At 39.7% G+C, this 22,299-nt stretch overlaps 2 protein-coding genes and 1 long non-coding RNA gene across 7 annotated transcripts in view; 1 reads left to right on the top strand and 2 right to left on the bottom strand.

The window, feature by feature from the left end:
- Positions 1-3,014: 3,014 nt before the first annotated feature.
- LOC148720080 (uncharacterized) lies at positions 3,015-3,825 on the bottom strand. The gene has a single exon (XM_088739534.1). The coding sequence runs from the start codon at positions 3,587-3,589 to the stop codon at positions 3,032-3,034; it is 558 nt and encodes a 185-aa protein (XP_088595660.1). The 5' UTR covers positions 3,590-3,825; the 3' UTR covers positions 3,015-3,031.
- Positions 3,826-11,662: 7,837 nt separating this feature from the next.
- LOC111331656 (uncharacterized) overlaps positions 11,663-22,299 on the bottom strand; it is a 77,028-nt gene continuing 66,391 nt past the window's right edge. The window contains exons 3-8 of one of the 5 annotated variants that reach the window (XR_015992966.1): positions 21,970-22,112; positions 20,846-20,957; positions 20,341-20,414; positions 15,697-15,775; positions 14,254-14,398; positions 11,663-13,881 (exon numbers count right to left, since the gene is read on the bottom strand). This is a non-coding gene — a long non-coding RNA (uncharacterized LOC111331656). Of the gene's footprint in view, positions 13,882-14,253; positions 14,399-15,696; positions 15,776-16,585; positions 18,710-20,340; positions 20,415-20,845; positions 22,113-22,299 lie in introns of those variants that run through there. The other 4 variants (XR_015992965.1, XR_015992963.1, XR_015992964.1 and 1 more) reach the window with 4 other exon arrangements.
- Positions 17,812-19,442, top strand: LOC111326820 (uncharacterized). Its single transcript, XM_088737770.1, has 4 exons — positions 17,812-17,945; positions 18,472-18,554; positions 18,706-18,922; positions 19,304-19,442. Exons 1-4 carry the CDS (start codon positions 17,864-17,866, stop codon positions 19,420-19,422), a joined length of 501 nt encoding a protein of 166 aa, XP_088593896.1. The 5' UTR covers positions 17,812-17,863; the 3' UTR covers positions 19,423-19,442.

Genomic DNA, 22,299 nt, shown 5'->3' with positions numbered 1-22,299 from the left:
ATATTGTGTTCTGTTCGAGCAATTAGCCAAACTATAAAACATTGAAGGTTCTATGCGGCCGAGGTTAGTAGTTATGCTCGAAAATTTAGGGAACGAATTTCCCTTGAAATGTCTGCATCCTGAACGAGTCATGTTTTTTTCTAAAATTTTTTTCCTGAATTTCACCTAAACTTCCTTCAAAGAACGAGTGATGTTTCGTTTTTACGTCAGGTACTCTCGATGACTTGAAATTTGCCGGAAGTTTCACTTTCCAATAATGTTAGATCATTGGGGCGAGTGAATATTTTTTTCAGTTAAGTGTGCGAGGGGTTGAGTTTCTTAACGGCGTCTCACACATACTTAGGAAAAAACCAGGATGTACATGTTCCACTGTCATAGCTTGTAGGGAGCTGATTACAAGTATTCCAAGATCCCTCTAATCCCCCCCCCCCCCCCGTCCGCTGAAATAGGGACTTTAAGATACGTTACGGTGAATCTGTACTACGGCTACCTTGGCCGCGATGGACTAGGGTGAGTACGGCGTATTTCCAGCCAAATACGAACCGTTAAGCTACGGCGGAAGCTAAGAGCGCAAAGCGTTATTGTGGAGTCATTTTATTGGCAAAAATTTCATCCTTCAAGGAAGCAAGAGAGTTAATCCGTCTTTGTTATGAGATGAATTACATTTGTGATGACGAATTTTTGTTGCTTTACACTAGCTACAAAACACAAAACTCAAAACTTAGAACTTCTGTATGACTCGTTCTCTGAGTTTGACCTGGAAAATTTTAGAGATGACGAATGTTTGGCAGAGTTTAGATTTAAAAAAACGCACATAGCGGTACTTGCCGAGGCTCTACAAAATCCTCCAACCGTAAGATGCAGCCAGGGGAGTGTTTGTGATGGAGAAGAAGCTTTATGTATGCTGTTAAAACGCATGTGCTATCCATGTCGGTATGGCGACATGGTTCATTTGTTCGCCAAACCTGTTCCTGTTTTCAGCATGATAACAAATGAAATATTGGATTACATTTATGCAACTCACGGTCATCGTATCTAACAATGGAACCATCAGCTGCTAAGACCCAGGAATCTAGAAGAGTACACCGAAGTAGTTTACAGAAAAGGAGCACCACTGGATAACTGCTTCGGGTTTTTCGACGGAACTGTTCGGCCTATATCTAAACCAGAATGCAACCAAAGAATCGTCTACACATATATGAGCTCTGTCAGGTCTTCTGTGGAATGGCTCTTCCGAGACATTATAAACTATTTCAGGTTTTTAGATTTTAAAAAGAACTTAAAACGTGGTTTAATCTCAGTAGGGAAAATGTATATCGTTTGCGCACTTTTAAGGAACGGCCTTACTTGCCTGTATGGAAATAACACTTCTAATTTCTTTCAGTGTAACCCCCCAGACCTTTTTACTTACTTTGCATGATATTGTGGGTTTTATTTTTTTCAGTAGACCCTTTCAAGGTTAACGCCACCATTTTTCCGGGGGTGCAACACTGCTGGGGTGAACGCAAAATGTAAAGTGAATGTATGGGAAAAGTTGAGAAAATGATGCTCGATAATTTGAGGAAGGTTGACATCGTGCAATTTCTATGAATTACAAACTAAAGATACCAGATCTATCCGTTTACCGATCAAATTTGAGAAATGAAGTCTCACGAAAAAGACGCAAATTAAGATTTTGATTTTCCATATATTTGTCTCTAAAACCAAGCCGCCGTTTGCGGGAAAATTGAAAAGCATTTGTATGAAAAACTAAAAATAAGATTTCTCACTTCTCAGCGAGCCTGAACCCTTCACATTTAATCGGCAACATCTTTTGCTAGGTATCTTTACTTCGTTATTTATAGAAATTGCAAAATGTCAACCTTCCTCAAATTATCGAGCATCAATCTCCCGACTTTTCCATAAATTCACTGTACATTTTGCGCTCGCCCCAGCAGTTTTGCACCCCCGGCAAAATGGCGGCGTTAACCTTGAAAGGGTCTATTGAATACAAAGAAAGGATAACTGTGAGCACTGAAATAGTTTATTCATTTAAGATATATCTTGAATGGTGTAAACCACTAAACAAATTTCTAACAAAATACTAGGTGGAAATCATATTTGCAGAACCCAACAAAATTCACTCCAACTTGAAAAATAGAAAATTCAAAATGACACTAAACAAACAAACTCAGTAACTTGAATAACTTGGATATATCAACAAAGTTGAAATGGTAAATTGGCCACCGTAATGATTACAAAAGCTGACGTTTCGAGCGTTAGCCCTTCGTCGGAGCGAATAGAGGAACTGTGGGTTGTGTGTGCTTTTAAAGGCAGAAAATGGAGCTACGTTATTGGTGGGTGCATGGCAACGAGAAAAACATGAATAAATTAGTGGAATGAAAAGCGTTCATTGATCCCTGTGGGATTTAGACTGCCGGTTTGAAAGATGAGCTTTTGTTCAAGATTTTTACGGCTTTCCGTGCCACCTAAGTGCAAGGAAAGACCGCAGATTGCCATATGTTGCTTAGAATGATTGGGTAAATTAAAATGTCTAGCGACTGGTTTCGATGTGTCCTTGTCATTCCTTTCCACGTCTCGAAGGTGTTCTCGGAATCGGTCACCTAGTCTTCTGCCTGTTTCGCCGATGTATATCTTTTTGCAATAAGTGCAAGTTATGCAATAGATTACATTAGCGGAGGTGTACGTGAAGTGATCGGTGATCTTAATGGATCGTTTAGGTCCCGATATTTTTTCATCGAAGAACTGGCACATTGACTCTGATTTGTGGTGAAAATCAGAGTCATTACTACATAAACGACGAAGTCTTAGAAACTGAGAAAAAGGAATGGGATTCTTAACGTGAGATGGATGAGAAGACGAATATAACAAGTAATTATGCGAGTCTGTAGGTTTGTAATACACACTAGTGCATAAACCGTTACCTTCAATTGAAACTTTGACGTCTAAGAAGTAACTTGAAGCTGCAATAAATTTACAAGAAAGAGTAAATCTATCCATTGTCAATCTCTGTCGGTTAGGGAATAAGTTACTAGTTTTTCGTGAGTCTTTCTAACAACACCATCATAGCCTGTGCCTGTTGTTGCTGTTGCTGCAAAAAAGCCATTTGAAGTGCTTGCATCCGATCTTGTTGTTTTGCCATGTTTGTAATAATGGCCTCCTGGGTTTTAAACATCTGTGCTTGCTTCTCTTTTTCGTTTTCAACTTCTTTTGCTTTCAAAGCGAACTCCTCTTCGCGGATCTTAAGCTCCTTTTCTGACTCTTCCCGTAGAAATTCGGCAACATCAGCTCCGCTTCTTCGTTGCCTTTTCGCTTTTCTTTCACAGTCCTCACTAGCCCTTCTTTTTGTTTCACCAACTCTTTTCAAGGCTTGGAAACGCGTCTCCTCGGCTTTTTTGCGATCTGTTTCGACACTCCTTCTGCTACAGGATTCTCTCATTGATTCTGCTAATATACCAGTTGCATTTTCTTCTTCTCTACTTTGCTGTCGAAATCTTCCGAGTATCAAGTCAAATCGCTCTCTTACCGCTCTTTGATTCACTTTGAATTTGACACCCTTGTCTGAATTAGTGACACCGTTGTTGCCCATGATTTGTGATACCTTGACGGAAAAATTAAAACTGTAATCAAAGGTATTTGATATAAACAGTGAAAACAGGAACTGATATTTATCAGGTATTAATTTACGAAATTGGTGCTTTTTATTTTAAACTGATGAATCATGTACGGACAGTTAAGACGAATATAACAGAACTGGGAATGATTTGAAAATTAAAATATGTCTCTAACACTCAACGTTGGATTGCGCCGAGCGAAATCCTTGGGTTTCGCTTGACGCTTTAAAATCCAGAATTAGATATATTACAGAGTGTAAGAGATTTGACGTTTTACTCCAAAAGGAAAAGAATTCTTAAAAATGAAGCTTTTTGCCAGTCATCAACGTGACCTCCGATGCTATTCCTAAATATCATGATGGGGACCTGAGAAGGATATCTTGGATGTATTAAAATTATGGTATCGAGTGATATATTGTCCCCTAAGTCATCGAATGATTCTTCGCCGAAACGCAACGAGTGACTTATCATTTTTTAAGGCGAATTAGACTACGAGCAGTCCCTCCTTTTCGGCGCGAAGTCCGTGGTACGATTCTATAAAAAAAAAAAAACATAGTAAGAAAAATTGATGTAAGGGAGCTGCGGGGAACTCATGGAGTGACGCTGATACGCCGTGGGAGCTCTATGAGTGAGGCGCTCAAAAAAAAAAATTGAACTACTAGAAGGCCAATTTCGTTGAGTTTGCCGACTTGTTCCACCACGATGTTGTTAAGCAGTGGAATAACATGGACACCCGCTGTAGAGATTTTTGCGAAACAAAATACCTGATATATGAGGCTCCATCTGAATTCGGTTAGCCAAATTGCGAGAATTTCTTTGCCAGCAATAATAGCCTCTAGCGCCCCAGTCTGCTCTGATTTAAGAAACTGCAATAAAAATTCCTGCAGTTCATCAGCCATGACCGCCTTTCGACAGATTTTGGGTCGATAGCCAATCATAATTGCGTTGTGGGTGTAACGCATATTTCGAACTCTTGGGCTTAGTGCGTAGTACCTGCTTTCCCATCAATTTTGTCCGAAAGTAGGCGAATATCTTTTGAGCAAAAAATAGTTGACTCCAAAAGATAGACTTTGCTAGGTTATTATAAATTATGTCGGTAATAACTCAGCCTGTTTACTTTCAGTTTGATGGTGTGACAAGAAACAAGTAAAATAATATTGTATGAATATTGAACTCAGTCTTTTCCGTAAATTTTTTTCTCTTTTTTTTCCAGGAATAAGTCGATCTCCGCCGCAAGATTTTATACAAGTTCCTTTGCCTTAATCAAAATAGACAAGGAACGCTACTACTGCAGTAAATGGTTTGAACCCGGGGGTAACATGTGAAGGTGTAGTATGATCGTCCGGGTGAGTGTAGTCCTGAGAAGGACTGTTGTCGGTGGCAGTGACTGACGTTTCGACAACCTGTGCGGAAGTCATCATCAGAGTCAAGTGAATGATTGTTGTCAGTAGAATGTTCTTATTCCAGTTCGTGTGAAATGATCGGTTGGTTTTGCCGTGATGTTATTGGCTGTAAGACTCAAGTGACGTAAGTCGGTCGTGATTGGTCTGTTTCGGTCTGTCGGTAAAGCTAGGTTGTTCTTTTTCGGTCGTTTGTGATGTTTATGTCGTGAATGAGTCGTTTGTATGGGGCGGGTAGTTGTTGACATCTGTTTAGGGGAGTCTGTTCTAAGTTAGTAAACCAGCTTTCCAGAGTCAGTCGTTGAAAATAGTCAGTGCTGTAGGTTAGGCATTGCGCAGAGTCCCAGTCAATGTTGTGGTTGGTAAGTCGATGGTGTTCAGCAATGTGATTGCTGACATCACCTTTCCTCGTCGCCCGTCTGTGTTCAGTCAGTCTTGTTGTGAGGTTTCTGCCAGTCTCACCGATGTAGGAGGCTTGGCAGTCGGAACAATTGATCTTATAAATCGTTCCCTGTCTGTTCCTCGGTTCGTCTTTGTCTTTAACGTTGGTTAGTAACTGACGTAGTGTGGTGATGGGTTTGTGGGCGACGCGGATATTGAAGGGTAGTAAGATGCGCGAGATGTTTTCGGACATGCCTTTTATGTACGGTATGGTTGCTGTAGTCGTAGGGGTTGCGGTGTCGTTTGTTTCGGTAGTGGTAGTGGGTCGGTGAGTGTTTCGTCGGATGAAGTCGTTGACGCTACTACCTTCAAAATGTAAGTTGCGTCAATGTCAATTAAACTGTTTTAGAAATCCAACCAACATAGTACCGTTAAGAAAGCTACGAAGAAAAGTTATAAGAATAACAACATTAACAAAGTTTGGAAATCTCATCGTTCCCGCCTTTTTGAAAAGAAACAGTGAAGTCTTCCATAGCCATTAAAGGAGATATATTAGGAAGTTTTAATAAACCCTCCGTGGAATACAAGGCCCTCAAACAGAGGCAGTTAACTATGGAACATTCTTCCAACACCCTTAGTTAATGTGAACTAATCATAAGGCACCGGGTCAAACAAAACTTGTTCTGTTCTGTTACAAAAGACAGCAAAGATGTGTTGCTCGTTGACGGGCGATCCAAGTTTGGATTTTTGAGATGTATAAGATCTCACTAAATTTTTCCTTCATTTTACAGACTGACGAGAAAAGGAAGATCCCGATGAACAGCACAGAAGAAGCTCTCACAAAAGTCATCTGCATAGGTTTGGTAGTCACCGGCTTCCTTCTTAACACAGGTCGTGCGTCGCAAGCCATTGAATTACTTAAGGAATGTCTGCTTGCAGTAACTGGTTTGAACCCGGGGGTAACATGTGAAGGTGTAGTCTGATCGTCCGGGTGAGTGTAGTCCTGAGAAGGACTGTTGTCGGTGGCAGTGACTGACGTTTCGACAACCTGTGCGGAAGTCATCATCAGAGTCAAGTGAGTGATTGTTGTCAGTAGAATGTTCTTATTCCAGTTCGTGTGAAATGATCGGTTGATTTTGCCGTGATGTTATTGGCTGTAAGACTCAAGTGACGTAAGTCGTTCGTGATTGGTCTGTTTCGGTCTGTCGGTAAAGCTAGGTTGTTCTTTTTCGGTCGTTTGTGATGTTTATGTCGTGAATGAGTCGTTTGTATGGGGCGGGTAGTTGTTGACATCTGTTTAGGGGAGTCTGTTTGAATGTCTGCTTGTTTTAAACAATCAAGCGTTGATTATGGATAGTTTACTGGCGAATGCTATGTTCTATACCATCTACAGGGCAACATTCCATGCTTATAATTATCTAATTATATAATTAAGTGGCAAGAAGTTACGGAGGCCTAGGAGCATTGTTCCAATCGCTTGGTCAATATGATAAGGCACGAGAACATACGGAGAAAGCACTCGCCATCCAAATAGAAATTGGCGAAAGGAATGGGGAAGTAACAAGCTACGGAAACCTAGGAGTAGTGTTCCAATCGCTTGGTCAATATGATAAGGCCAGAGAATATCAGGAGAAATCACTCGCTATCAAAATAGAAATTGGCGACAGGGATGGAGAGGCAACAAGCTACGGAAACCTAGAAATATTGTTCCAATTGCTTGGTCAATATGACAAGGGCCGAGAGTGTACGAAGAGAGCACTCGCCATCCAAATAGAAATTGGCGACAGGAATGGAGAAGCAACAAGCCACGGAGACCTAGGAGCATTGTTCTAATCGCTTGGTCAATATGACAAGGCCAGAGAATATACGGAGAAAGCACTCGCTATCAAAATAGAAATTGGCGACAGGAATGGAGAAGCAAGAAGCCACGGAAACCTAGGAGTATTGTTCCGATCGCTTGGTCAATATGAGAAGGCCCGAGAATATACGGAGAGAGCACTCGCTATTCAAATAGAAATTGGCGACAGGAATGGAGAGGCAATAAGCTACGGAAACCTAGGAACAGTGTTCCAATCGCTTGGTCAATATGACAAGGGCCGAAAGTATACGGAGAGAGTACTCGCTTTCGAAATAGAAATTGGCAACAGGAATGGAGAAGTAACAAGCCACGGAGACCTGGGAGCATTTTTCTAATCGCTTGGTCAATATGACAAGGCCAGAGAACATACGGAAAAAGCACTTGCTATCCAAATAGAAATTGGCAACAGGACTGGAGAGGCAACAAGCCACGGAAACCTAGGAGAATTATTCCAGTCGTTTGGTCAATATGAGAAGGTCCGAGAATATACGGAGAGAGCACTTGCTATTCAAATAGAAATTGGCGACAGGTATGGAGAAACAACAAGCTACGGATACCTAGGAGCACTGTTTCAATCGCTTGGTCAATATGAAAAGGCCCGAGAATATGCAGAGAAAGCACTTGCCATCAAAATAGAAATTGGGGACAGGAATGGAGAAGCAAAATGCTAAGAACACCAAGGAATATTGTTCCAATCGCTTGGTCAATATGAGAAGGCCCGAGAATACCAGGAGAAAGCACTTGCTATCGAAATAGAAATTGGCGACAGGAATGGAGAAGCATCAATCTACGCAAACCTAGGAGGATTGTTTCGATCACTTTATCAATATGAGAAGGCCCGAAAATATACGGAGAAAGCACTCGCTATCCAAATAGATATTGGCGACAGGAAAGGAGAAGCAACAAGCTACGGAAACATAGGAAAATTGTTCGGATTTCTCGGTAAATATGAGAAGGCCCGAGAATATCAGGGGAAAGCACTCGCTATCAAAATAGAAATTGGCGACAAGGGTGGAGAAGCAACAAGCTACGGAAACCTAGGAGCATTGTTCGGAACGCTTGGTTAATATCACACGGCTAAAGTGTACATGGAGCAAAGTTTACGCATCCACAAGAGAATTGGTAACAGTAACGGACAGGCAATTGCTTATAGAGCCCTTACAGCTTTTTCTCTCTCGCTCGGCAAGTTTGCAAGGGCTGACGACTATCTAAAAATGGCAATGGCAATATGAGTGGTTACCGGTAAGAGAAGAGGAGAGGCTGTAGATTATATTCACCTCGGGATCATTTCACATCGGTGTGGTTTATATGAAAGGACGCAAGAATACTACGAGAAATCATTTGCAATTAACATGGAGATCGGTGACAGGCAAGGAGTAGGAGTGAACTACTCAAATTTAGGATTGTGTTTCCAGTCCCTCGGTAACTATGATATGGCCGAAGAATACCTCAATAAGGCTCTTCTATTAAGCATGGAGATTGGACACAACTTGGACGAGTTTCAATGCCTTTGTAGTCTAGCGGTGTCAAAGGTGTCACAATCTCATCTTGAAGAAGCCCCTTTCGTATCTTTTTCAAAGCATCGAAAATTTCGACACTTTGCGAGGTTCTCTTAAAGACAACGATCAGTTTGAAATTTCCCTTTTAGAGAGGCACGGCACCTTTCCTTACAAGTTGTTCAGCAGGTTGCTTTCTTCCACCGGAAAGTCACAAGAAGCCCTCTATGTCGAAGAGCTGAGACGGCAAGAGGCTTAGCCGACTTATTGTTGGCCACTCGATACTCTGTTCAAGAGCAGATTTTAGGCAATCCATAATCTTGGCGTGGCATTCAAGAGATTATCAGAAAAGAAGCAGACTGTGCATGCATGTACATTTCGGTTGGTGAAAATGATGTACGGTCGTGGATTCTCAAAGAAATGGGAGCTATTCATTTTACAGAAACGAAAGTGAGTCTAGGAGCCAACGTTGTGACCGGATTAGTCCCTGATTTAGATGAGTTTTTCAAAGAGGGCTTTCGCGGCCTCGCCATTTTACCCGAACAGAATTGCGAGGATCGATCTCTGGATGACACCAAGCTGATACCCATTCACTACGACAACCGCGCAGTCCCGCATGACCATGATGATGAAGATTTCAAAACAAATCTTCGCTTGTGTTATAAGATAATCGTCGCTCCTGTGGTTAGTCTACTGAAGCAGCCCGAAATCATTATTGTCCCAGACCCCTGTATGTACCAAGTACCATTTGCAGCCCTGGCTGACGAAGGAGGCAAGTATTTATCAGAGACAAGCAGGATTCGGATGGTTCCCTCATTGATGACTCTAAAGTGTGTTGAAGACAGTCCTCCAGACTATTACAGTGACACCATTGTCTAATAGAAGGTTACAAGGTGTACATCTCCTCATGGATAAAGTTAAAGGTGGACTTACACCAACGTACTTAACAGATATATTCCAATTAAACTGTGAACAAGTAAGAAAAATATAATTTAAGAAACTGTGACTTCAAGCGGGTGCGTTATCGCACTGTCACTCATGGCAAGCATTCGATCAGCTATTTAGGGCCATCACTCCAGGCAAAGCTAACCAAAATGGAAAGGATAATCAGAGCGATGATACGAAAGAAAGATTTAGCAGTTGAAGTCAATGGATGTGGAACGATTTTTTGTCTTAAAATAGTGTCATAGTTTTGATTGTAAAAAGTGTTGTATGAAACTTAAGAGATTTGTCAAAATCGAAATGGTAGTTACGAGTGCATCTTTTCTTAGGGATCATACTCGAATTAATTATTATTAATTAATTAATACTTTATCCAATATTTTAATCAGTATTAATTACTAATCATTCTATCAATATTTTATTATTTAATCAATATTTTTACCAAATTTACGACATACTGTATGTGTTAGTGTCCCCTATCAGTGCCTTGGCGTTGGAACCAGTAGACACAAATAAAGGTTATGTGTGTATGTATGTATTAACCTGGTTAAGTGTATTGAACTTGTATTTTTTTTTTATGTTTTACAGAAGCGAAGGCGACTGAGATACATGACGAACACAAAGATTTTTATTTTCTGTGCACTGTTGGCTTTGGCAGCCAGCGCATTTGGGAGGCCAGTCGTGACTTCGGACGAAAGAGAGATTGATAATTATGAGGTAAGTTATCGTACATTTCTTAACATTGAGGGCGTGTCCATCCATCTCAGGAGAAGAATAAAAGAATTAGCAAGGAGGGGATTCAGAATTGGCTGAATTTGTCCAAAACTGTTTTACTTTGTTTTGCTCTGTCAAAAAAAAACTAAACAAACCTCGAAGTGGATGTATTTCAAGGCGCTGTGGAACTTTTGAAAACGCTGATGTCCCGGCCAAAGATGCAAAGAGCAAAGACACCAATAATGCACTATATCTATTGGCGCCCCCCGTATCCACTTGTTTTCACTTTTATGATCAGTTACCAGAAGAAACGGGGACTCTAGGATCTAAGATCTGGAAGGGGAACTAAAATTCCCTCACGGTATTGATAAAGAAGGATGGGGGTCTGAAAGGTTGTGTAACAGCTACTTTTACGTCTACTGAGTTAGCATCTATCGGCCACCAGAAAGAGACTGACCTTTGGAGCGTTTGCCCTTCACCATTAGAGAATCAGAGCCAAGAGCCAAAGCTCAGAACCTCAGCTTTGAAAAGTCTTTACGGAAGCTGATGTACATGGGCAACTCACTTGGTAATTATAAATTATCAACCGAAGTAGGGGTGGGTACCAGTGGATATATACTAAGCTGCAAATGTTTAGGCATAAATTAAAACAGTAAGATAATACAACACTTAAAGATGATTTTAACTCACTCATCCACGCAACGAATGCAACATTTTCGGGCGCATATCCTGGGTGAGTTGCTCGAAGATAAATGGCAAAGGATATTCAAAGTTTGAGTAGCCAGTCAGGGTGCATCTTCGACGCTATGCACCGTTTCAGTACATGCCAAAACCAACCTCCCCCAACCCCCTCGACACAGTACCACACGTTTGTAGTTGAAACCATATAAACGTTTAAATCTCTGCAGGATGATACATTTGAAACTATTGACACAGATGGAAATGGTGGTATTTCTCCAGATGAGTTGGCGGAAGGACTTGATATCTCTCTGCCAATTGCTAACCGATATGTGGTAGCTTTTGATGCGAATCGAGACGGAGAGCTCGATTCTGAGGGTAAGACAGAAACTAAAATTTATAGACGCTAATAGCAATCCCTTTGCTCAGAGCGAATCCTTAATTACGCACTGCAAGTCGGTAAATGTCAAAGAAAGTGATGTCTCTGTATTCTCGTTCTCAGAGCCACTCGGTTGCTCTGGTTACGTGACCAAAAGGAAAAAGGACTCTGGAAAGGAGAATTGACTCCTAGGTCTGCAATGAATAAAATTTAAATTTATTTCCAAGCACTTTATGTCCTTGCGCCCACAACACCGTTTGTATTTTTTCTTAAATTGTTACGATGCCAATCTCTAGTGACTCACGCAACAGAATGCGCCGGTTTAAATTGTCTCATGGCCTAAAATTCTCCACAAATTGAGATTTGGCCTATAAAATTTCACAGCTAATCAGACCATGGAACTTATTTTGCAGAGTTTTCAAACCTACCACTACATGAACAGTAATGCCATAATAAAATCTCAGTAAATGGGTGTATTTTACTAGAAAGTGCCAGGAATTGCCCACAAAAGGATTTACATATCTTTGCATGGTGTAAAACTTCAAACTACATTTGGTTGTAATAAATGCAGCTATTTGGGAGATGTTGTTTGAGCTTTGGTTTTAATGTTTCTTGTCCACAAACGTCAATTAAAACACAGCGCGAGCGTGCTTCCTAGTAAGGCTGCGTTCACACTTTGTGCCACTGCTCTGGCACTAATGCTCGGACACCAAGTGGTGCTGTGTTGAGACGCTGGGTACCTGATATATTAGTGCCTGGTTCAACGCCCGAGTACAAGGTTAAGTCCATGTACTCGGGAATGGATGTGGTGCCCGAATACTGGGTTGGGTACTTGAATAAAAGGTGTGTTCACATTAGCGTCCATCAAGAATCGTACTCGGGCACCGTTGCTAGAGCACCAAGCTTAAGTGTGAACACAGCCTAAGGTAATCCATGCCAATCCAGCATGCCAATGACGTCAGCAAACAACGCCTCAAGACTGAAAATTTCCCTCCACGATTGATCAGTAATGATAGCGAACCTCCCGACCAGTTTAACTGGTCGCGAGTTTTGAGATTTTCAAGGGGTTTAGTTTTCCGTTCCGTCCCGATTCAGATAGGCTTCTAGGTGCTCTAAATGAAGAGTACATCTACGGAAAGATACTTGATTAGAAAAGCGATGGTCTTTAACGCCTTAAAAGCGACGGAAGGAGCATCGGGTGAACAGTTCGGTGCATAATACTGCAATTTCCCCACGTGATCTGACTTAAGTGGAGCTTTGCCAATTTTGGACCATTCTTTGCCCGGTAAATATTAGGGACTTTAAGCAGTCAGGACGGCAACGCCACGGAAGACGTCGATCAAAAAAATGAGTTTCTACTTTTAGTTAGAATTTCGAAAATGGCTGGATGTGTTTACCGTCTCATAGCGCGCCAGACCTCAAACTCAACATAACGCATAAAAGTAGCGTTGAGTTCCAAATGTAAATTGAAATAACTTGCCGCCGCGGTTTAGCTTTACAGACGACGCAAATTTTGGTGATTTCACGTTGTTGTTTTGCAAAGGACGGCTAAGAAATGTAAAAAGTTTGAAAATGCACGTGCTGGGCTATTGTTCTGCCAATTAGATCTATTGTTTTTCCACGTTCTCGTTGCCGTAGCCGTCGTGGTTTGCTTAAAGTCCCTAATTTTAAGTGGTAACGGGCTAAGTCGCCCGAGAGTCGTCTCGACTGTTTTTTTTTTTTTTTCGGTTAATTTCGGGCGACATGACTCAGGCCCTGAAGAAGCAGCCATTGTTATCATGGCAACAAGAGTGCTGCAACCTTAATAAATAAAGAGCATTTTTGTGCATCCCCCCGGGTGCCTAACTGCATGCAAAATTTGAAGGGGTGTTGAAAATTTCCATTTCCCAAGATGTTTGATTCTTGCAGACTTGTTCCTAAATACTGTTATTTATTCATACTTAAGGAGAAGTTATAAAATTAAATACTATACTTCCTCAAAAAAATTAATGTTGGGTAAAAGAGGGTGCATTTATTGGAGAAAGGGTGCCTAAGCCAGGGGGGCACTTGTTATTCTCCTGTAATGACTCTGCTGTAGGTTTAAAATTATCTAATGGGGCAGTAGAAACAGGTTTTTCTTGTATCCCTATGATTTAAGTGAGTTAGGGATGAGGGAGATTGCTTTATGGAGTTTGTGGCTTAAGGAGTGCACGTGGGTGCTTCTTGGAGTGTGGGCACTTATTTGAGGAAATACAGTATAATTTTTATTAATCAATCATTTAATAGTGTGGGTAAGCTTCTATCAGTAGTTCTTGTCACAATGGGTATGATCTTAAAGATCTTCTTTTGTCAGATTTCCCTTCTTTAGAAGACAAGTATTCTGGTCTTTTCCCACTCATGTTGGACTTGATAATGTGATTGACCTGTTCCACTATTTCCCCTAGTAAAACAAACAAACAAATATAAACAACAACAACAAAATTAATATTTAAAAAAAACATTTTTTCATACATCAGGGAAAATTGTTCCCCAATCATTGAACCCTTTGATGCCTTAGGCTGACTAAAATCTAATTTCTCCTTACAATATCAACCCTGAACCAAACATTAAGGTTACCAGAATAAAGGAAATGATCACCAAGAATATCGAGGCTCTTGATAGTTAATAAGGAGAATATGCATACTGATGTCGACAAAAAAAAAAAACTGGTAGGCCAGGGAATATTAATCAACTTACTACCAAAACTAGACTATTTCAAATGCTCTTTGCTGTGATAAATTACTGTATGCAAAGAAGACAGAAAATTTCTCACCTGCATCATCAGCATCAGTTTCTAAGTCGTAGCGTTTAAACTCATGTGCATCTTGACTGAAGTAAACTATTCTGAACACAGATTTTCCATTGTTCTTCGCTTAATTTAGGTCACAAGGAACCACATTTTCCATATCTATTGAAGTCTTAAGAAAAAGTGATTTTACAATTTAGTATTAAAAGGAAGAGGTAACAGGAGAAATCAGATAAAAAAATATAACACTGTGCTGAGGGGGACATTGGGGTTTGCGGTGTTGGGGTGCTGACTCTTTCTTTTAATGCAGTATTGTGGTGTAAAGCAACTTTCATTACGGTGTTGCAGTGATCTCAAACTTTGCGGTATACGATGTTTGTAATTTCAAATCAACAGTTTTTGGTGAAATAAACTATTTCCGGTGTTGCAGTTTAGTCTTTTAAGATTTTGAAAACCCGCAGTTAGTTTTTGAACAAAATATGCCATACATTTGAGTTAACCTTTAATTAACATTAGCCAACTAGCCCCAGACCATGTTTGTTAATATTTTACTTGACTTCTGGATCTCAACAACACGCACTATTTGGCCAGCCAAAGACCGGTGCATGGTAAAGATGAGTGAAACCAGACCAGATAAATCCTGAAGCTTAAACTATATCATGGTGTCGTGTGTTGATAATTTCTTGCAGTGATGTGGTGTTTATTCTAGTTTGTTTTCAATGTTGTGGGTATTCAGAACACCCTATGTCCCCCTCTGTACCTGAGCCAAGAGCTCATGCAGCTAGAGCTTATCTTGGTAGCATGAACTGAGTAAGAGTTTTATTACCCCCCCCCCCCCTAGAATGGGATGCCAGTCCCCCACAGGGTTTCCCTGCAGCATTTGGTGAAGCTTCCCTGATTTTTAATCCCAGTATCTATTCACACTCTATTCTCATCACTTGTCTGTGTTGGTCACTTATGGGTGAGGCAGAAAGGGTAGCTAAGGACCTGTCTACCTGTGGGGTGAGGCAGAAAGGGTAGCTAAGGACCTGTCTACCTGTGGGGTGAGGAAGAAAGGGTAGCTAAGGACCTATCTACCTGTGGGGTGAGGAAGAAAGGGTAGCTAAGGACCTGTCTAACTCTGGGGTGAGGCAGAAAGGGTAGCTAAGGACCTGTCTACCTGTGGGGTGAGGAAGAAAGGGTAGCTAAGGACCTATCTACCTGTGGGGTGAGGAAGAAAGGGTAGCTAAGGACCTGTCTAACTCTGGGGTGAGGCAGAAAGGGTAGCTAAGGACCTGTCTACCCGAGGGGTGAGGCAGAAAGGGTAGCTCAGGACCTGTCTACCTGTGGGGTGAGGCAGAAAGGGTAGCTCAAGACCTGTCTAACTGGTAAAATACAGTTAAGTAGAAACCTGCATAATTATTTTTTTTAAGTCATCCTCAAAATATTCTCTCCAAATTTGAACAGATGTACTTTCAGTGTAATACTTACAACTTTTGTTTGCCCCAAAACGTTTTTGCTGACTTGGGTTGAAGTACTGGGCCAATTTCTATCCTCTCAAGAGAAACTCCTAGAGGGCAACAGAGAAAGTGTTCATTAAAAAAGTGAAATGAAATACAAAAGGGAAAAAACTTCAAATAAAACAGGAAAAAAATGAGATAAGGTGGTACTGGTGGGGTGAGCACTCCTCTCACACTGTAGAGAGGGGACTGGCTGGGGTCCGAGTGTAACATTCAATACTTGTTTAAATATTTTTGAGTTTGCAAAAGTTTGAGAACTCTTACACCAAGGAGGGGCTTGAAAACTAAGCAAACTTTGAACGTGACATGATGCATTCAATATATATATATCTGCTGCTGACAATGCATTTTTTGTTTCAACTTCGCATGCTATTGGATGTTGATTTAATGTTCTTGACCAATCAGATTTTTCAACCTTAAGGCTAATATGGCTAATATGCTGACCCTGTATGACTGAGGATTAAATAATATTTTTTTTCTCTAACCAAGAGTGTATGGTAAGCAACAAACCAAGACACTGTCAATAATAGGAACCTTGGTCCATTCAGGAGGGCAACACCAAGGAAAAGATTAACACTTTAACTCCCAAGATCTGATTGTTAATTCTCTCCTCTAGCTGCTACACATTTCCTTGTAAATTGGTTACAAGAATTTGGTGTTCAATCAAGGTTATAATATATACAACTAATCTACCTGATAAATTTTAGTATTCCCATTGTTGATCATGTTTGGCTATTATAGGGAGAAGTAACAGTTTAATCACTTTTGGGAGTTGAAGGATTAAAAAAAATATATACATTCATTCAGAATTTTGCCAATTGCTGTATGTGTGTACTATCTGTAATGGTGTCACATCTTACCTTCAGCATGGTAAAGGTAACGAATCTGATCCAACCGACGCGTCGGCCGACACACTACCGACACACCACCGATGCTGTACAAACAGCCGCTGTCGAACCTGGCTTTTCGAACCTGGTTTTTCGAAGGTTCCAACATCCCGCTGAGTACGTGGCTTCATCTAATGTTCCTGTGGGCTATCAAGGCTTCTGGAAGTAACATCACCAGACTGACTAGCCTTTCAAAGCCTACAGTGATCCGTGCGCTGAGCGACTTACGAACGGTATGTTCAACGAAAATTATGAACGCTGACATGAAGATCGGAGGTGTAGGAAAAACAGTGGAGATCGACGAGTCGAAGTTTGGAGCCAAGCGAAAGTACCAGCGAGGCAGAGTCTTTCTATAAGGTCCGGCCAACATGTCGGCCGACGCATCGGTTGGATCAGATTCGTTACCTTACCCCTTCAGCATAATCTAATTTATGTGAGCAGCATTGAGTTCCAGATGAAAACTTAAATAATTTGCCATCAGGATTTTCTATGCACAGACCAAGCAAGACAAAGTTTTAAAAAAGTTAGCGCTGGGCCATTGTTGACTGCCCATAAGATCGCTTTGTTTTGTCATGTCCTCATTGCCATCACTGTTGTGGTTTGCTTAAACCTTTAACAGTGATTAACATATAATTTCTCCTAACAATATCAGCCCTAAATCACACACTTATAACCATCCTCTTTCCCTGCCGGCTTTCAGAAAACAACCACAGGCAAACAGCAGTTCTTCTTGTCGACTTTCTGATAATCATGAGCTTCATGATCATGAAGAGGATGACAATATTAATCTTCCCTCTCCAGCTAAAGTTCCTGTAGCATCACAAGAAAAAACAAAACGGAAAAAGGAAAAAGAAAACAGCACAACAACCAACTCCTTCCTTGTCAACACCAACAACCTCAAGGGGCAAATCTTCTCAAAACCAGCAGTCAGTTGGCAATCCACATCAGCCTACGGAGATTCGTCAAGAGGGTAACAATTATAGCCATCCTCTTTCCCTGCCGGCTTTAAGAAAACAACCACAGGCAGACAGTATTGATCTTCCCCCTCCAGCCACAGCTATTCATCCTGTAGCATCACAAAAAAAACAAAACGGAAAAAGAAAAAAGGAAACGGCACAACGACCAACTCCTTCCTTGTCAACACCAACAACCTCAAGGGACAAATCTACAAAAAAACAGGCAACACATGTTTTAAGTGATGACGAAGATGAGTGTCGTGAAAATGTGGTGATCACAACATCATGTGACAACATGGACTGCAAACTGTTGCTACTGGAAAACAAAACCCTAAAAGAGAAAGTAAAGAAGCTACAGGGGAGGCTTGATGCTGCAGGTAAGGATTTATTAACAGCACACTCTTACTAAAAGTATACCTATATTAGTTGCACTTTATTTTTTTAAAAAACCTATCTTCAAGTGAACAGCCGGAAGACATGACTGCCTTATCATTCACGCAACAGTTGTAAACAAGATTCATTGTGGCCTTTTGATGGATATCAGTGATATCAAGTCGGCACGATCAACACTAGTGAACCAGGCTGTCCAAGTTAATCTTAATTCCTAGCCTTGGGAAGAACCCAATTTACTCCCACAAGGATGTGCAAAACTGCATTACTGGCAACACAATGCTTGGGGATCACCCTGCTATAATTAGACTAGTACATAAAAGCAGGAGGAGCTCTGACGATCCTATTGTGTGGTGCTGAGTCTTGTGATTTTCAACACATGCATTATCAAGATAGAGGCCCTATATCAGTGAGACTCAGTCACCACTCACATAACTAGTACAACATTTCACATATTGAATTTTGATTTTGTTACACTTTAAACAAATGTGTTTTTTTAATTTAAATTTGCAGTGAAAGCCAAGTCACCGACTTCTATCGTGGCAGGGAAGCCAGCTGCTGGTATTGTTGATCGTGAACTTGCTGCTGAGTACCAGGTAATTTTCTTAGTTTTATTAATTTTGTTGACCACATTCGTAACAAAATTCTCTTTGACAATGAAATAAATGAAAATGCCTTTAGATAGATTGAAACCAGTGACAGACATGCAAAGCAAGCAATTAACTGCCAACACTCCTTTTATTACAGATGAAAGAGTTCTTGGATTGGAGTGGCATTTTCTGGTATGGAAGCCAACGAGCCATCTGCTCTGCATGTACCAAATGGGAAGAGTATGTCAATCTTGTTGTTGATATATTCTTCCCAAAAGAAGTGCTTAGAGTTTCTTGTGTAAGAGGACTTAACAAGGGCAGAAAACTAAAGGACACTGTGCCCCTTTGTCAGCCTATAGTTGAGGCTATTATTGGTAAGTTCACATGTGTGAAACTGTGTTACACTATTTCTTTTTTTTAAGTATGCACTTGAAAGGACTGTACAGTATGTCTCATTTCTTGATATTTTTACATGGATACTGCCACACACGCCCTCAATGGGTTAGTGCTGTACTGCAGATTTGAGAACTTGGCCAGGGTAGTGCATTAAGTTTATGGCAACTGGCATTTGAGAGTTTAACCCTTATGAATGATGAAATTGTCATGATTAGTATTTGTGTCACAGAAAGTTTTGTATAGTTGTTAATGTTGCATTTATAAATGTCGAGTAAATAATATTGTTTGATACTTTTTTTGAAACAGCTCTAGAATGACTTATGCAGGCAATCTATTTGTTTGTTGTCTGTATTTTACAGGAAAGGTCTGTGCAAGGTTCCAGCCACCCCCAACTGTGGCACAGATAACTGGGAAGATAAATCAAAAGTGTACAGAGGCCCATCGACCAAAACGTGTACCATTAATGGCCATAAACTAGCTGTAGCAAAGTCAAAATTTTAGCATTTCAGTGTATCTTTTCGTTTAGATTAGCTTCACATCAATCCAAGTAAAGTTAATGTTTACTGATTGCAATTGTTAACAGACTCATATTATTAGCTTTGTGTTAATTAACTACGGCCATTGCATCAGATTGTACTTGAAGAAACTGTAATATCCAGACCAATAAAGTATTTGCATGATTGAATAAAAGTATGATGATTGTGTGTGGTCATATATTGCTAAGTTATTTGTTAAAATTGAGGGTGAAATCATCATAAGTTTTCTGCGACAAAGACCAATTGCTTCATTACATGGGGGGCTATATGGTGGCTCGGATTTGCACCAATTAAATTGTGCTTCAAACAAGGTCACAAAAATAATGTTGCAGTTTCCTTCCATTTTTCACCATATATGGCTTTACTCTGGAAATGGTGCGACTGCAGCTGCTGATTTCTGTTTAATCCTTTTCCCATGTTTTTTCCAGATATGGTCCATATCAGGAAATCATGCAACAATGATTTTTGCTTGGTTTCCTTCCATATTTCCTCCATATATGATAAATATCTGGATATGGTCCAAATACATATTAAACACATATTTTTCTAACTATGATAATGTCAGAAAATTTTAAAATGTGAATTTAACCTGGCCATATAATTGTCATATAATTCCCATAACAACCCCACATTTTGTTCCAGATAATTTCCAGCTTTGGTCCATATAAGAACCATATTAAAATTTTGGTAAGGGAGGTCAGGAGAATGAAGGAAATGATCAGCCAACTAGATAAACTCTGATTGGAAAACAAATTCTCATTGTCAGCACCTTTAGAAACTAAGAGAGAACAGTATGGAGAATATGCATGTTGTTGTTAGGGGGGAAAGAGTTAAGGTCCCTAATTTTGTGTTACACTTACCCTGTATGTATAGTAAGTGTAAGCTTGGAACCGAACATTAGGCTCTTCCTTTTCTTCCTAATGATTTCGTTTTCCTACAATATCAACAAAAAAGCTAAACTGTTTCAATCTTCAATCGACAGAATTGTATTTTTGATTTAAGACACAATTGTTTGACGCAAAGTTCAATTGCTACTTGACTACTGAAATTACTTAGTTTTAATGACACAATTCAATGTCAAAACAGGATTATAGTCTGTACCATTTAATAATTATCTTCTTGGTCCAGCCTGACAGTTTGTTCAAAAGTGAATTGGTACTAATTAAAATTGGAAAAGATGGGATTTGGATGAGGCCTGAAAAAAGTGCAATTTGCAGACAAATTTAAAACTGTTGTGAGCCAATCAGAATGCAAGAATCATCATGGATGCCAAAATGGAAGCAAAATAAGAAGTTAACATTGTGAAAAGATAGTTACTGTACTAGTAAATTTTAATATAAAGTCAACTGATTAAAATCTACTTACAGCCAAATCTGACCAGACAGAATTTCATTGTTCCCATGCTTTCTAGAGTTGTGTCAAGACTTATGGGAACCCTTGGCTCTGACTGTTTTTCCAAGACATAATTATTCCTTGGCTGACACTTAAAAAAAAGAAAGGATTTTAAAGAACTTAGAATTACTGAACAGATTTGTAAATAATCTACCAAAAAAGTACATTGAATCTTCTTAAAGAATATTCCTCTATATGAACAAGGTAAGTTCTTCCATCTGTTGATAAATGTCTGTCTCTAAATTTTAAACTTTGTCTTACTTTTCTCAAAAGATTTGCTCTTTTTCCACTCTGCCACAAATGCAAGAAGCTGCACTAGTTACGAGTGTACATTTAGCTGAGAAGATTCAAGGATTTATGCTTCCAACACCCTGACTTCTTCAGTAAAAGAAAAATCATTGTTGTACACCTGCAATTTTCCTTGCTCTAAACACAATTATTGTGATTGGTTGATTCGTAATAACACGACCCTGCATAAATTGAAATGTACACTGCTCATGATCAGGATACAATATTGAAAGGATGTTAAAAATTGTATCCTGAGCAAGTTACATGAATTGGATGTGATCACCCTTACCAAAACCACATATATTTTACATACATCTGCTACATATGTATGTGACATATATGTTACATGTATTTGACCTATATGTCACATACATGTAACATATATGTGACATGTGTCACATATATGTCACACATGTGTCAAATGTAGGAATTTGAAGCCTATGTGCAGTTATGTGACAAATATGTGGACATATAGATTTTACACAAATAAATAAAAAACATATGCCACATATATGTGACATGCATTTGACATGTGCGACAAAAAGTATTAATGGCAGCTAGCTATTAATTGTGAGATATGTTGTGGTTGCTCCCACACAGAGCGACCTACTAATTTTTTTGTAGTTTTAAGTTGTTAAATTTATACTTATAACAGTTCTCAATGGAAACAACTAAAGTGATTATAGTAGAAGAATGACAGAATGATTAAAAATTCATGTCAATTGAAGTTAATGAAAGAGACTATGATTACAATCATGTATATGAAGAATGATGTAAATACAGTAGAAATTTAAAAATGGTTTGCATACAATATATAGTTACAAGTAATAAAGTTCATCTTATTGTCTCGCTGTTTTGGAAATGCCTCTCTTGCTTCCGGTACATTTGTCCTGTATCGTTTTTCGGACTTTTGTGACCCTGTTCTACTCTTTGAACTGTGATTGCACAAATGCTGTAAATGAAGAAGGATTCACAGCAGTTAGACAATTTCCAAAGCCAATATAATGATTTTAGACAGCTATTAATCACTAAATGTGTCTCTCATATTTTTTGCATTATTAACTATCAAACACATGACTAGAAGCTCCTGTATTTTACTTGTGTAGCATCAGAAACTTTTTAATTATCCCAAGAAAAAT

Source organism: Stylophora pistillata, chromosome 11 (assembly GCF_964205215.1).
Source record: "Stylophora pistillata chromosome 11, jaStyPist1.2, whole genome shotgun sequence".
Lineage (NCBI taxonomy): Eukaryota > Metazoa > Cnidaria > Anthozoa > Scleractinia > Pocilloporidae > Stylophora > Stylophora pistillata.
The sequence above is the reverse complement of the archived record's forward strand: the minus strand, read 5'-3'. Positions and strand labels throughout refer to the sequence as shown.

Coding starts and splice junctions, on each gene's coding strand:
- LOC148720080 (XM_088739534.1), bottom strand. CDS start 3,589: ATGGGCAACAACGGTGTCACTAATTCAGACAAGGGTGTCAAATTCAAA.
- LOC111326820 (XM_088737770.1), top strand. CDS start 17,864: ATGGACTGCAAACTGTTGCTACTGGAAAACAAAACCCTAAAAGAGAAA. Junction 17,946..18,471: donor GGGGAGGCTTGATGCTGCAG/GTAAGGATTTAT, acceptor TTAAATTTGCAG/TGAAAGCCAAGTCACCGACT. Junction 18,923..19,303: donor TATAGTTGAGGCTATTATTG/GTAAGTTCACAT, acceptor TGTATTTTACAG/GAAAGGTCTGTGCAAGGTTC.